The 16,453-nt window shown below is 35.6% G+C and overlaps 1 protein-coding gene across 1 annotated transcript in view; it reads left to right on the top strand.

Annotated features, from left to right (window-relative positions):
- DOP1A (DOP1 leucine zipper like protein A) overlaps positions 1-16,453 on the top strand; it is a 58,290-nt gene that overhangs the window by 28,442 nt on the left and 13,395 nt on the right. Inside the window, exons 13-26 of the mRNA XM_057369592.1 lie at positions 153-386; positions 2,779-3,403; positions 5,018-5,292; positions 5,910-6,062; positions 8,097-8,197; positions 9,224-9,483; positions 10,178-12,185; positions 12,289-12,400; positions 13,280-13,462; positions 13,742-13,867; positions 14,198-14,332; positions 14,636-14,691; positions 15,142-15,246; positions 15,923-15,989. Coding sequence (XP_057225575.1) covers positions 153-386; positions 2,779-3,403; positions 5,018-5,292; positions 5,910-6,062; positions 8,097-8,197; positions 9,224-9,483; positions 10,178-12,185; positions 12,289-12,400; positions 13,280-13,462; positions 13,742-13,867; positions 14,198-14,332; positions 14,636-14,691; positions 15,142-15,246; positions 15,923-15,989 — 4,440 coding nt within the window. The remainder of the gene's footprint in view (positions 1-152; positions 387-2,778; positions 3,404-5,017; positions 5,293-5,909; positions 6,063-8,096; positions 8,198-9,223; positions 9,484-10,177; positions 12,186-12,288; positions 12,401-13,279; positions 13,463-13,741; positions 13,868-14,197; positions 14,333-14,635; positions 14,692-15,141; positions 15,247-15,922; positions 15,990-16,453) is intronic.

A 16,453-nucleotide genomic window follows, 5' to 3' on the forward strand; every position in this document is an offset into this window, starting at 1 on the left:
TTCTTGGATAATAAGTTATTATATTTCCTTTTTCCATGTTCCATATGTTCAGAAGACAGTTAAGCAAATGATAGGTACCTCTGTTATAGAAAAAACTTTCAGGGTGAAATTAGGTGTTACAAATAACAAGGTTTTTATTATTACTTTGCTAGGAGACTTACATTGAAATACAGACAGAACACTTGCCTCAGCTGTTGCTCAGGATGATTTCTGCATTGACGAGCCATCTTCATACTTTGCACTTGTCTGAACTTACTGATTCTCTCAGACTCTGCTCAAAGATCCTCAGTAAGGTTCAGCCTCCATTGCTCTCCGCTGGTACAGATGGTATCCTGCAGCTTCCTACTGGACACAGCAGCTCCATCAAAGAATGGGAAAATAAAAAGGTAATTCATTAGGTTTTGCAGCATCTTGGAAAAGTACTTCTTGTGTGGAAAAGGAAAATGGGCTTTCTAAGTCTGTGCTTTCTAATCTAAGCACCTTGATTAGATTTAGATATATGTGAATATATGTGAAACTTAGGTAGCCAAARTAACTTATAGTTGTGGTAAAATTTCATGATTCTTAAGGGTTTTTACTCAGATTTAGTATTATACATGTAGAAATCACTTCATAATCAGGGCCTAAGAAAGAACTAGTTAACTGAAGTTTGTAATGCRCTTCAAGAGTATGATGAAGTAAAATAACTGGACTGAAAAGAATTCACCATTTTGGTTAAGTATCAAGCATATGTAAATTCTCATCTCTCCCAATTTATGTGCATTGGTTTAATACCCATTATGTATTTTACTGTCACTGTTAGGTTCTTAGAACCACTTATTAAAGAAGTAAAAGAAACCAGCCAGCAGCTATTTCTCTTTTAACTCTGTCCAGTTTTCTCTATGCARCCATGCCTCTGTGAGGTATGTTAAGTGGCATGCCTGAAATCCTTTTCCAGCTGAAGAAACTTGAGGAACATCACAGAATAAATTAGGTTGGAAGTGACAGTTGCAGGGCACTGCTCAAAGCAGGGCTGATTTCAAAGTTAGATTTAACTTTAAAGCTAGGTCATGTCACTCAGGATCATGTTTGTTTTGATTTTTAATATCTTCAAGGATGAAGTTACCGYGATTTCTCTGTACAGCTTGTTTGTTTGCACTGTGTTATTTAATTGGAATTTCCGTTGTTGTAGCTTGTGTTTGTTGTCTTGTGCTCTTTCACTGTGGATTTCTGAGCATACCTCCATCTTTTCAACTGCCTGGTGAGAACTCACAGACAGCACTAAAGACACCTTCACCCACCCCCTTCACAACTTTTAGCAATCTTTTAAACTGAGTAAAACTCTCTGAGCTTTCCTTCTATGCCGGGAACACCTGTGATGAYTTTCCACTGGGCATACTCAATACATCAGTGTGTCTTTTTGTACTAATGAGTGCAAATTTGGATACAATATTCTGGTTGTGGACCTAAAACTGCTGAGCAGAGAGAACTAATTACTTCCCTTGRTTTGCTGACAGTGCTTTTGCTGATATGGTCCTACATGTGGTTGGCCTGCTTCACCAAAGAAGTCCACTGTTGGCTCACGTTCATCTTGTCAATTAGGACTCCAGGATCCTTTAATCAGGATCCTATCCTTATTCTTTCTAGCTAATTGATACCTGTCTGGTTTTGTTCTTTTTAGGTTTTGTGGGTTTTTTTTAAATAAACCCTATTTTAATTGAATGATGTTGCCTTTTGAACCTTCAATGGCCTTTTTCTTCCAGTTACAACTGATTCATATGTGGCCATGGTTTCTCTTAAGAGATGTCAAATGAATTGCCATGTTTCTAATCACTTTTGGACTGTATTTTATAAAAAGGGGTCAGTTTTTCCAAACTTTTTAGTACATAGCTTTTATTGTTCCTGTGTTAATATCTCAAAAAAAATTTCATTCTTATTCCATCTCTGGTAAAGCAAGACATTATTCATGTGTATAATAATGACACTTTTTATTTATTTATGAGAAAGCTGTTCATATTTTTACATTATACTCAAATTCTGTATTTAAGACAGTTAATTATTAGAGTTAAAGCAGCTTCTGGGTCTCTTAGGTCTCAGGCAACTTCTGCCATCACCAGTAATATGCAGGATTGGAAGGAAGTGGGCACCTGGATTTACTGCCACTGATTTATGTGTTTCTGTTTCARTTGTTTCCCTACCTCACATTCTCACTAGGAAACAAAGACTATGTTACCAGTTACCAAGATTATAGGGGGCTAGAGTAGTGCAGAAAGCCACTGTGGGTTCTTTCTGAGTAAAAGCCATTATCATATTTGTCCATATTCTGAGCTGATGAGGAATTAAGACATGAGTCATGAAGAACTGTTGTTGCTTGAGCAAACTCTCTCATTTTCAGATGATTTATTTTCTTTCYAGTTGCAAATGATAAGTAGTTTTTAAATGAAAAGCGTAAATATTTTTGTAATTACAACTTTGTATTTGATGATTTATGATGCTGTATAAATTAAAAATGCTTATGCATTTCAGCATTCTTTCATAATGGACATGATTATGATATGAAGAAAATGTTAAAAACCAATCGTATTTAAAATTTTTACTTGATAAACAAGTTTTTTTAATGTTAGCTTGGTCTGGCAGGCTTGCTGAAGCACCAAACAATTTTATATAGAATGTATTTGTATGAATACATTTAAAACTGAAATAAAATTGTTGCTTTCAAATGAAGTCACTAATATTTTTTTTTTTGCTAAGACCTAAATAACCTGTTTTGAACAGTCATTAAACTTTTATTTTACTCAGGTGCCATCAGCATCMCTTGAAAATCCTAATGATGTGTTTGAAGATGGTGAAAACCCTCCAAGCAGTCGATCATCAGAAAGTGGATTCACTGAGTTTGTCCAATACCAGGCAGATACAACTGATGACATCGACAGAGCACTGAATGAAGGTCACGGTGCACCTGGCATTCCTATTGTTGGTAGCGCATCMTCAGAGACTGAGACAGCATCAACTGTGGGTTCTGAGGAGACCATTGTACAGCCTCCTTCCATAATGACACAAGGGACAGCAACTCGCAGTGGSAAAACGATCCAAAAGACTGCAATGCAGTGCTGTTTGGAATATGTCCAACAGTTTTTAAGCAGATTTATCAACCTGTATATCATTCAGAATAATTCCTTGTCACAGCCCGTAGAGGCAGAGCTTCCGGTAGACCCCRCTAGAGTGCAAGGACAGAGCACAAAATGGGACAGAGAATCACAAGATGATGCTAAGGTGAAGAAAACTAACAAGAAGAAAACACCGAAAGAATACCTTCCTGCCTTTATTGCTGCTTGTCAGCTCTATCTTGAATGTTCGAGCTTTCCTGTTTACATTGCTGAAGGAAACCGTACTTCAGAATTACATCCTGGAAAGCCTGAAGTTGGTAAGCTGCATTCTCATTTGTTCTTTGTTTTTTAAAACAATTTTTCTTTTTCTGTCAAAAAGTTTTCAACTATCATGCTTTGTGTGTATTGCTGTTTGCTGTTCCTCTCAGAAATGTAAGTTTTCTTCTTCTGGTTTGTATTTGGAAACTAAATTATATTTTCTCATAGATTTTTAAGAGTATTGCTGGCATGGAATTTGACACTAATTGATATTGGTGTGAAAAATATAACGTATGCAAACTGAAGCCTGAGAGTAGAATCTAGATTGTTGAATGTTCTTCTTTATTGTATGGATCAACAATGTTTTCTTTGTCATCTTTACAACAGCAACCATAATTCTTACACTACCCTATCTATTGATATGGAGTTTTTTTACTGCGGAAGAGGTGGTGTTTATTGAAGGGTTTCTAAATTTGGAATGTGTTTCTGAAGGGTTGCATTAATTATATGACCTCTTAATCACTGGTGAGAGTGATCAGTCTGTTTATTTGAAGGAGCCAAGTTAGTCTGTTATTTATAGAGCATAGTTGTGCTTTAATTCTTCTGTATGGTTAATTTCTCAGCTATCTAATAAAAAGGGAATTGAGTGGAGTTGATAACAATGGTTATATCTGTAAACTCAAGAACACTATATGGAACTGTTAGGTATATTTAGGTTCCAGTGGAGCTGTGGGTATAAATTTTAAATTGCATCTTCTCTTGATTCTAAATAGATGCTGTATTTGTGTCTATTAAATAATATTTCTTTACTTGTGTCTGATTCTAGATGCATTTGCCTTTTTAGGAACATTATCAATAGAGTCCTTTTGATGTTTTAAAAGAAGTTATTTTGTTACCTCTAAAATAAAAGGGTGCAATATTCACTTGGACAGTTGACTGAACTTTGAAAAAGATRCTTCCAGTATCACCCCAGAGTATGGCTTGATAAAGTGAGGGGACAGTGAGAAGGGAGAAACAACCACCTACAGTGAAAACAGAGTATGGTCTAATAGGGTCATGGTTCTGCTTCCAAATCATCAATTTTCRCAGAAACTTTTATTTTTAAAGTGTTACCAGGCTATATCTATTTTTTGTCAGTTTAAAATTAGTCTGCATGTATATGATTATATATAATRTATAATATTWTCCTAGGTATTTTTATTTTTATATCTCTATAGAATATAATGTAGAATTGTTCCTGGCTCCTATGTAGAATGTTAAGATTTGGTTGCTGGTGAAGAATTTTKTGAAGAAGGGAAATGCCTAAAAGGATGTGCTAACTACTAAAATTTCAGCTTTGCCTAAAGCAGGAAATTGTCTGAATGCATGTCCATAAAATTCAAATTTTTAAGTTCAAATTTTTCTATTCATTTTTGGCTACTAAATACTTGAAGTAATACAGTATTGCATTCTTACTTGAATTATTTTAAAGATYAATCAGAAATTATCTTCCTCTTGCATATGTCTTCCTAAATGCATACAATGGGCAGATTGAAATATGAAAGGACAGTTGCACATATRATTATGGAATACAAGAGGAAAATCCGTAATATTTAGACTTTTCAATGAATGTATAATCTGTGAATCTTTATAATCTTATACAATGAACGTATAATCTGTGATTTTTATTTCAGACTGTGAACAAGTGCAGCCTCCACTGTGGCTACAGACTTTAATGAATGCTTGCAAGCAGGCAAGCGATTTCAGTGTTCAGGGTGTTGCTATTTCCCTCGTGATGGACTTGGTTGGATTGACTCAATCTGTTGCTCTTGTTACTGGAGAAAATCTGAACAGTGTGGAAACTTCTCAGCCTCTTAGTCCTAACCAAGGAAGAGTGGCTGTCGTCATCAGACCTCCCCTTACTCAAGGCAACCTGAGATACATGGCTGAAAAGACAGATTTCTTCAAGGTTAGATGCAGTATCTCATTGCTGTTTTCTTTATTTCTTCATTTGCTGTCTGGTGAAGAYACAGTCTTGGCCCTTTTACCATCCTTGGTATGGTAATCCAAATTTCTTGCTGAATATTTTGATAACAGTTATAACCTGTGTTAGAATCTAAATGAAATACACAGTAGGTTTTCCTGCTGCAATTCTCTTACTGATACTTGTGTGAAAATCCTTGTTTAAATGAATATTTTAAAAAATAAACAAAACCTGATTSAATAGCAGCATTAATCAGCAAAGGTATGAAACTGACGTGCATAATGTAGGACTCTGGTAAACAATCTTTGCAATTGTGTAATTTATGTAAGAAATCTTTTGCAAAAGATAATCAGCAGCAGGGGATGTTATGTATTTAATTATATTTCAATGAAAATTTTTTTCTCTTCTGATTCCTTAACAGAAGTAGTAAGTTACTGCAGTGTTTCTATGCAGTGTTCATAATAAAATGAGCCATTTTACAGATTACCTTTTGGCCATAGAGTGTCATCAGATGTGATGTCTCCCATTGTTGCATAGAGCAAAACAAGGCAGTGATAGTCATTCACTTGTGTCTCTTGCAACTTKTCTTTTCACATACAAAGCATATAGCTTTAACGCTTTGGGACCAGCTGGGTGATGGAACTCCTCAGCATCATCAGAAGAGTGTGGAGCTCTTTTACCAGTTGCACAACCTCGTCCCATCTTCTAGCATATGTGAAGATGTTATTAGTCAGCAGCTGACTCACAGAGACAAGGCAAGTTGTGCATGTATTTACTTAAAGATGAGTTAAGTATATAACTATGGAAATATATTTAGATAAAGGACTTGCTCCATCAGAAGAGGGTATGAATAACTTTAATATTGAAAAAAAAAGCTTCCTTATATTGTTTAAAATGTTATTTTAGGTCTGTGACGAGCCTCTAGTTTTACTCTAGACAAAGGAGGTTTTTCAGCATTCAACAACAGATTTATGCATCAAAAGTAATGTGATACTTCCCAATACATAAAGCATGGGCTTATTTTTTACTATTATTAGTAGAAGGTCTTGTCATGACAGGTACTTTAGTTGGGTTTTTTCCTCACCTACAAGTTTGTTTCACATAGAGGCTGTCAATTTGATATTCGAATTGAGGCCTTTGTAATGCTTTAAATTTTAGAGAGATATTAACTATTTCCACAGCCCCAACAGTATGAATGGTAGGGAATTACTTGGTTATGGGCTCTAGCAACTCATGGTTGTGTGACTTMAGAAACGCTCACCTTTTTGCCATTCTACCAGCGTTACCAGGTCAACAGTGAATGTGAGCCATTCTGTCAGTCAGTGCAGTTCACAGCTTGGTATATTGTTAAAATTGATGATGATGTTTACTTTTACTTGGGCTGGTCTGTGAACTGCTGTGACTGTGGATGTAGAATTTGCTCATTTCTGCCAACCTTCCTGAGAAAACAGTAATTTCTTACATTTTCACAGCATGGATTGCAAAAGCTTACATGGAGTCATCTCTATGTGTTTGGGAGCTAGTATTTTCACTCTATTTTATAATCATCAGTAAATTATTTTGTGTAACTAAATTTTGCAGCAGTGTTGTGGATTATTTTCCTGTGAGAAGCATTTTTTTAATACATACAATTGATGTTTGCTCTGCTTCCTAGACTGCTGCTGTCTCTCTTGGTTTTTGTTTCTAGTGTGGAGAGGTTGTTTTGTTTTATTTTTAGTTTGTTTAGTTGTTTGTTTTAATATGAACTGTTTATGTTCTTTGTGTCATTCTCATACCTTTTGTTTAAAGTTTTCGTTATTATGGCAGATATTGGTTTTATTAGCTGTTGCAAAGCTTCTTAAGTTGTATGATATACATTAAGTTCTGGAAGTATGCCAGATTGTCAGTGKTTTTTGCAGTTTTTAGTTTTGTCTTACTTTTGTTGAAGGTAAATATACCTATTGTTTGTTTTCCGTGACCATAAATTTTAAGAGCAAACTAGTAAAAATCTTTGTCCTCTTGTCTCTGCTTATCATCTAGGAATTTAGTTTAAGCCTTCMTTGTGCTTGCAAGTAATTTTGATGRTTTATTTGGTGTAATTGCCCTGATTGCTGTGCTTTTTTCACTCCTATAACTKCTTACTAGCTTCCTTGTCTTTTGGGTGAAACTGTTTTTTTACATGCATTTAAATTGTGTGACATTTAAATATGACATTTGCTATTGTTTGCAGCCATGCTGGAATAACTCTTTGCCTTGACCAAGCCTCAGTAAAGAGAGAGAACAATTGTTACTTAACATGATTTTTGCCATTAAATACCCTGAGTTGGTCTTCAGTGATCCATGTGGGTCACTTCCAACTCAGGATATTCTATGATTCTATGATATTCTGCATATTATATCTAGTCATTAGAAGTCCTTTGTGCAGTAAGCATGTCCTATTTGTCCAATTTGTTCCAAATTTGACATGTTAGTGAAGAATTCTATCTACATGTCTAGCTAGAAAATTCTTGTTTGTTTCTGTTATGGCAATAATGCAATGGAAATAAGTGGACTATAAAGAGCCAGGCTAAACTTTGAAACTAAGCCAAGCTCAAGATAGGGAAGAATCCTTTAATGGTACTAAATTGCAAACAGACAYCTATTGTTGGCTATTACTGCTTTTAAGATTAGAAAATAATACTTGAATGCATAGTCAAAAGCATACATAATTTCATTAAATCTTGYATCTTTTAAAATGCTGTATAACTCTTTCCAGTTCTTATCAGAAGTTGTTACCTTCTGATATATCTAACTTACAATTTGGTCCACAGAAAGTAAGAATGGAAGCTCATGCCAAGTTTGCAGTGCTGTGGCATCTCACACGAGACCTTCATATTAACAAATCTTCTTCCTTTGGCCGCACCTTTGACAGGTTGGTGATTGCAAGTGTGATTTGCTTGAAATAATTTTACTTCAAAATGTTTGATGGTATTATACTGGCAACATAGGGCATTTAAAAATGGAAGAGCTACAATGTAGCTGTGAGAGCAAGGAAGAAGGATAAGAAATTAATTTGTGTAAGATGAAATTGTTTTCACAGTGAAGATTAGGTAAGATGTAATTTTTTCTGGAAACTATAAAGAGTGGGAAAGGAATGGTCACAATATTCATTGACCATCACTGTGGTAAAAATCACTGTGGTGTATATCGAGCTATTCTTATCTACCTCACTAGGACAAATGTTGCGTATAAGTATTTATTTAGATTTTGTATTGCATAGTTAGCTGTAGAGAGTAGAGTAAAAGGATTGTTATTTCTTTGTCTTGATACTGTCACTCATTGCATAAACAGTGATAGCTTCTGTGCATGCAGCTAAAAGCTTACAAACATGTACTGCTGGAGGATATAACACAGAAGGTAAAATTCAGAGTCCTACGTATATATTGTTTTTCCATAAGTCTAGAAAAGATTCTAAAGGTTAAAATTGTTAAAAGAAGAAAATGACAGTAGAAACTGCTGAATCATCAAGTATGTTTGTCCTCTGCATTCTTGAAGACAAGATCCAAGATCTTTGATTAAGTTCTTTTCAATGTATCCTTGTGAATTGGTTCTTAAAGTTGTATATTTTTTTAATGGGACCAGCACTTATGCACTAAACACTTAAAGCTAGTTATGCTAATAGCTATACAAATACTTGAACTGATTATGCRGTTGCTACTATTAGAACAACTTTTTTAACTGACTTTGTTACTAGCTCTTCCTGGTCACTCGTTCATTAAACTAGACTAAAATATAAACCTTTAGATTCAAAGTTTGGATTCTAGACAAAATACTGTTTTATGTAGAGAAGACACTGGACTATGTACTGATATTAAAATCTGTCATATATCAGATTAAAATTGGATTGCTCTGTGAGTAGTGTACAGTACCTCTGGATTAATTCTTCTTTCTATTCTAGATCTTTGTTTATCATGCTGGACAGCCTCAATAGCTTGGATGGTTCTACATGGTCAGTGGGACAAGCCTGGTTAAATCAAGTGCTTCAAAGACATGATATTGCAAGGGTTCTTGAACCTTTGCTCCTACTGCTTCTTCATCCAAAAACTCAGCGAGTTTCTGTTCAGAGAGTACAGGCTGARTGTTACTGGACTAAATCTACCAGTCATCCTGAAGAAGAAAATGAAAAGCAGTTCATGGAGAAGTTTAGCTGTGCTGATGGTATGTATGCAAGAAGACTGTAGGAAGTTYCCTAATTAATTTATTTACTTACTGYTTACATGCAATGTTAAAAACATAGTAGAAWTTTYTRAGGGAAACTCAAAATATGAAGTGCTGGAATAGGTACAGCTTATATTTGCATTWGTGGGGGGTTTTCCTAATTCAAGTTTGTATGTCCCAATATTGTTTAAGGTTTTATTGTTCTTAAATTAAAATGATATATATGTATTTTAATGCAGAGAATTTTCTTACATCTTACTGAGTCTTGGTAGAACATAAGGATATGGCTTGAAGTTTAACCAAGAAATGAAATGTTTTTAAGAATTGCGACCGCTGGCATGGGTCTGGCTGAAATCTTAAAATAAGTTTTGAAGGTGTTTGCATGTATTGTGTAATTTTAGTTTAGGATTTATTAATTTTATTTTTTGTGAAAACAAAAGCAGATAAGACTGTATAACATTTCATGGGAGAAAAATGTTGTTTTGCTAAGGTGTACTGCTGAAATAATTTTGCTTTTTGTGAATGTGTCATTTGCTTATTAACATATTTTTTCTGCTGTGGARAGGAAGGACACTATTTACCATGCCTTTATAATTTGAACTCTCAATAGTAATTTAAAGTCTAAATATTAATTCTAAATTCTTATTCTGAAGAACAAAATCTTACATATATACATTTTTTTGTGTTCTTCAAGCATTCTCCCACATTCCTGTAAGCCAAGGACAACTTATTATACCTAAAGAAGGTAATGAGAAACAACTTGGTGTGGATGAAATGGAGAACTTCAGCCTGACTGTCAACCCTCTGAGTGACAGGCTTTCCTTGTTAAGTACCAGCAGTGAAACCATACCAATGGTTGTGTCTGATTTTGACCTTCCTGATCCTCAAGCTGAAATACTGCAGAGTTCTGACTCTGGCTGTTCTCAGTCATCTACTGGAGACAACATCAGTTATGAAGTGGAAACAGAAAGCCTGAGTGCTCAAGATAGCTCTCAGACTCTGAAAGAAGATTCACCTGATGAAATTGTGCAACAGGTGGTTACAGATCTTATATGCAAAGTTGTAAGTGGTCTTGGAGAAGAAGTTGAACCAGTTAGAGACAGTCTACACTCTGAGGATACTTCRTGTAAATTCAGTTCTTTGGATAACTCTGTAGAGGTGACAAAAAGTGATGATCAAAATATTCAAAGTAGCCAGAGCAGTTTGCTTAGTAATGACAGCTCRCAATTGCTGTCAGCCTCAACTGAGACTGGACTTGAGAGCTTAGGAGATGAAATTTCAAGAAATAACTCTTCACCTTGTATTGCAGAAAGCCAGCAATCMTTCTCTGATCTCACTCTTTCTTCCATTGAATCAAAGTCCAGAAAGCGAAGCCACAGTAGTATTCAGTTCAGTTTTAAAGGAAAGCTGCCAGAAAAAATGTCAGAAAAAGAAACTATTGTTAAAGAGGCTGGTAAGCAACCRGGTGCAAAACCTAAGGTAAAAATAGCTAAAAAGAAAGATGAAGAGAAGAAGAAAGCACAAACAGAAAAACTTAAACAAACAAATGTCTTCTTTAGCGATGGTCTTGATTTAGAAAATTGGTACAGTTGTGGAGAAGGAGAAATTTCAGAAATAGAAAGTGATGTGGGGTCCCCAGGAATGCGAAAATCTCCTAACTTCAATATCCATCCACTGTATCAACAYGTGCTGCTTTATCTCCAGTTGTATGACTCTTCAAGGACATTGTATGCTTTTTCTGCAATTAAAGCAATTCTGAAAACAAATCCTTCTGCTTTTGTAAGTGCCATCTCCACTACCAGTGTTAACAATGCATACACTCCGCAGCTTTCATTACTCCAAAATCTTCTAGCCAGGCATAGAATATCTGTTATGGGCAAGGATTTCTACAGTCACATCCCAGTTGATTCTAACCATAACTTTCGGAGCTCTATGTACATAGAAATTCTTATCTCCTTGTGTTTATACTACATGCGAAGCCATTATCCAACTCATGTTAAAGTGACCTCACAAGACCTCATAGGAAACCGCAATATGCAAATGATGAGTATAGAAATTCTGACACTTCTCTTTGCTGAGTTGGCAAAAGTGATAGAAAGCTCTGCCAAGGGCTTTCCTAGTTTTATTTCAGACATGTTGTCCAAGTGCAAGGTTCAAAAAGTGATCCTGCATTGTCTGCTGTCTTCTATCTTCAGTGCCCAGAAATGGCACAGTGAAAAGATAGCTGGAAAAAACATAGTGGCTGTAGAAGAAGGCTTCTCTGAAGACAGCCTTATAAATTTTTCTGAGGATGAATTTGACARTGGTAGTACCCTGCAGTCACAACTTTTGAAAGTACTTCAACGGCTGATTGTGCTGGAACACAGAGTAATGACTGTGCCTGAGGAAAATGAAACRGGGTTTGACTTTGTCATAACGGACTTGGAGCACATTGGTCCCCAGCAGCCGATGACTTCTCTGCAGTATTTACATTCCCAGCCAATAACCTGCCAAGGCATGTTTCTCTGCGCAGTGATACGAGCTTTGCACCAGCACTGTGCCTGTAAAATGCATCCCCAGTGGATTGGCCTTATCACTTCTACGTTGCCTTACATGGGAAAAGTTCTTCAAAGGGTGGTGGTTTCAGTGACTCTTCAGCTCTGCAGGAACTTGGATAATTTAATTCAGCAGTWTAAATATGAAACAGGATTATCTGATAATAGGTATGTGTACGTAGAGCTGGGTAATCTTTTTAAATACATTTGATTGTGTTGAATACTTCACAATCAGATTAACCCATTTTWAAAAAATAATCTCTTCTTTTAGGCCGCTCTGGATGGCATCAGTCACTCCCCCAGATATGGTTCTCACTTTATTAGAAGGGATCACAACMATTATTCATTACTGCCTCCTGGATCCATCTACACAGTATCATCAGGTAAACWTACCCAGGTGTCTGAGAGGGTCCTATGCAGTACATGTCAAATCAAGTACTGTGATTATATTAGCAGTTGTGAAGATCTGAGTGAGAAAAATGCAATATATATTGTCTTAGCTATAAATAAGGGGGTGTTATTGACAATATGCACATTTCAAACAAAACCCCTGGTTTCTATGGCWGATACTTTTTAGAGAATACTCTTATATTTGTTTGCTTGTTTTGTTTGTTAGTTTTTTGTTACTCTGAAATAACTAAAGTACAAATTCCTCTAAAATGCTACTTTTTAGCTCTGCCTTTGTTGTGTTCATCTTGCAATATGTCTAAACATTATCTTTCTGCTCCTTCTGKATATTCACAATTTGTCTTCTTAGTCAAGCAGTATTTTTAGATCAGATATTCTGAGCATAGTGTCTGTTAAGAATTTGGCCCAGATTCCATAAGAAGCTTTTGCCCTGTTTTCTTAGTAATCTTGGCTTTGTGCTTTTTTCCCATTCTGATACCCCTTTGCTTTCCATTCATTTAAAAGTGACTGAAAAGTGTTTTTTGTTTATGTAAATAAACAATTTTGCCTAGAGTATTAGCCACACTTAAWATTCTGAAATAATGGTTTTGCAAAGGTTTAGGGAAAGGATACAAAATTGACTGCTGTAGACAAGAGCCTTCACATGTTCAGAGTAAATTTGATATTGCACAACTTGATCAAAAGATTCTCTATTATTTTAATAGTCTCAAAAACTGTACATATTGTAAGAATTACTGAAAAASTCTTGAAAAATAGTTAAGATCGAAAGCTCCTATGTTAGATAAGTCTAAATTTACTCTATTTTAATTATGCTATATATGTAGATATTTATTGCTACTCTTCTCTCCCACTAGCTTTTGGTTAATGTAGATCAGAAGCATTTGGTCGAAGCACGCAATGGGATCCTCTCCATCTTGCATATGATCATGTCTTCTGTGACTTTATTGTGGAGCATCTTGCACCTTGCAGAYTCTTCAGAGAAAACTACTGCTGCAGCTGCTGCATCCATTACCACCATTAATCTTGGGTCAACTAAGGTCAGAACATCAGGGATGATGTCACTTAAGTTGTTCATTAATACCTTGGTCAAAATAATTCCAATTCCCTTCCCTTAAATCTAAATTAAGTTTCTATACCTTTGTCCTCATCTGCTCACTCACCCCACAGACAAGGTTTTCATAAATGGGTATAGAATATGCTTCTAAGCTAAGCTTCTAAGCAAGGTGTCACCTCTTTGCTTTCTGCAGAGAAAATATTTTGAACATAATGCTGAGGTGCTTATCTAAAGGAGTATGTGTTCTGCTTTTATGTTTCAGAATTTGAGGCAACAGATTCTGGAACTTTTGGGTCCAATTTCTATGAATCATGGTGTTCACTTCATGGCTGCTATTGCATTTGTATGGAATGAAAGGAGGCAAAACAAAAATACTTCTAGGACAAAGGTATGTTCATATTACAGTKGTCACTTCAAATAGTGTTAATACCTTCAAGTGATTTAGTGTTAAGAAGAAGAAAATTCAGATATTCTAGTGGAAARCATACAATGAAGTATGGACAATATTTGTATTTCTAATTTGCAACTGTACTGTCAGGGAGGTRCAACTTCAGAATGGGATAATCTTACTGAATTCTTCAGGAGAAAGGTAGCTTGTACCAATTCTCTAGATGAACTGTTAATTGCTAAAATTTCTATCTCATGAGGACAGCTGCCTTAATTTTGGAATAAGCATTGTCTGTGATAATAATCTGTGACATACATTTGATTCTTTTAGGTTATTCCTACAGCAGGTGAAGAACAACTTCTACTGGTTGAGCTGGTTCGCTCTATCAGTGTTATGAGAACAGAGACTGTCATACAAACAGTGAAAGAGGTTTTGAAGCAGCCTCCAGCCATAGCAAAGGACAAGGTATGGGAACTGTAGAGATACGATTGATTTATATGATGTCCTCTTAATGAAGCTTAGAACACTGATATGGGTACTTCACTGACTAAGCTGGACAGCACAATATGAAAATTTTCACAATATCTGAGAGATTATTGAAGGGAAGCATAACTTTACAGAGTTGTCTGGAAGTACATTTTTAATATTCTGTTAAATTAAGCTATATGTTTAGTTATTGCAGTGACATTACAACATTGTCAGTTTTACCCTGATGAYGGGAAAGAAGTAACTTCTTTCTGATGACACAGGTTTCATTTCTTTTTCTAGAAACATCTTTCACTGGAAGTCTGCATGTTGCAGTTTTTCTATGCTTATACTCAAAGGTAAGGAAAGAAGTTTAATTTTATTTCTGTAATCAGGAAGCAGATGAAAAATTTGAATATTTTACATTGTTTTGTAATAGGATGAGGAATAATTTATGTAATGTAAATAGAAAGAATGGGTTTGAACTGTAACTTCATTAAAAAAGGTGGTTTATTTTTCAAGTTCCCTAATGCTGCATCACCTTTCTCCCCACCTAAAAATCTGCCCCCTGCCCAAGGAAAGCTGATCTTAACTGTACTGTAACTCACTGGTGCCATTCTAGCCTCGGAATGCGAAGCAGGTCTTTTGAATATGCTCTTCTTCTGCCTCATCTCTTTCTTCTTATTAAAATAATCARTAATCTATATTGATTCCCAACATCTGACAGAAGACTTGTGAGGTAGAAAACAATTGAGGGAATACCTAAGGGAGATGATGTTCTCATCACTGACATTGCTGCTCTCTCTTAGGATTCCAGTGACCAGCTTAGTAGACAGCTGGGCAGCACTGCTGCTTCTGTTAAAAGATTCCATCCAGGTTGGTCTTCCAGCCCCAGGACAGTTTCTCATACTTGGGTAAGTGGTCTTGATATTTGCAATTTCCAAGTAAGTTGAAATGTAGGTGTGTGAAATAATTCTGAAGTATTAGTGTTCTCAAATCTCTGTTTCTTACATTTGACTGATAAGAGTTACTGCCTGGGTTCTGTGGATATTATCAAATCAGTTTCTTCTCTGAGAAATGGTTACATTTATTAAATTTTRTATTATAATATGATACAAGCCGTGACCTTAGCTTAATAATTTGAGTTGATTGAGGCTCTTAAAGCAACAAATGTAAATCTCTGATTTTTCCTAGAAAATAATAACAGTGACTTTTTCTTAGGAATTTGCAGCCCACTAGAATGAGCTGAAGTCTCAGCAAGGATTGTTAGAAATACAGTTTTGAATATGATTTTCTGTATAATGCTTAGGGGGGACCATTTTCTTCAATATTTTGAGTTTATCTTCTCTAGTAAACTGTTTCTAAAGATGCTTTTGTAGTCAAATAAAATGTGTTCTTAGTAAATTCTTATGATCAAATGTAACTTAAGGAACTCAAATATATTTTCTGGAATATTGATAAGTAGCAGTCCCTGAGGGTTTAGTGAATACATTTTGTGCAAATAAATGTCTTCAGATTTGTCCTGATGCTGAAAACTACTGAAAAATATATTATTAGAAGAAAATCCATATTTGCTTCTATATTTTTTAGCGTTCTTAATGAGTTCATCATGAAAAACCCAAGTCTGGAGAATAAGAAGGATCAAAGAGATCTACAGGTAAGAATTTGTGGTATGTGTCTTCTGAAAATATTGAACAATAAATCATAGAATGGCCTGGTTTGGAAAGGGTCCTAAAGTTCATCCAGTTCCCAGCACAGGAAGGATATTGACCTCTTGGAGCAAGTCCAGAGGAGGGCCACCAAGTATATTAGAGGGGTGGAGCACCTCTCTTAAGAGAAAAGGCTGAAAGAATTGGTTTAGCTTGGAAAAGAGAAGACTTCCAATGCCTGGAGGAAGCCACAAGACAGAGAGGGACTATTTACAAGAGCATGCAGTGACAGGATAAGGGGGAATGGCTTCCAGATGAGAGTAGGTTAGATTAGATGTTAGGAAATAATTCCATACTGTGAAGGTGGTGAGGCATTAGAACTGGTTACCCAGAGAAGTTGTGGATGCTCCATCACTGGAAGCRTTTAAAGCCACTTGGATGAGGTTCTGAGCAATCTGGTCTAGTGCAAGGT

Source organism: Malurus melanocephalus, unplaced genomic scaffold (assembly GCF_030028575.1).
Source record: "Malurus melanocephalus ecotype Western Australia unplaced genomic scaffold, MMel_1.1 scaffold_4, whole genome shotgun sequence".
NCBI classification, from domain to species: Eukaryota; Metazoa; Chordata; class Aves; order Passeriformes; family Maluridae; genus Malurus; species Malurus melanocephalus.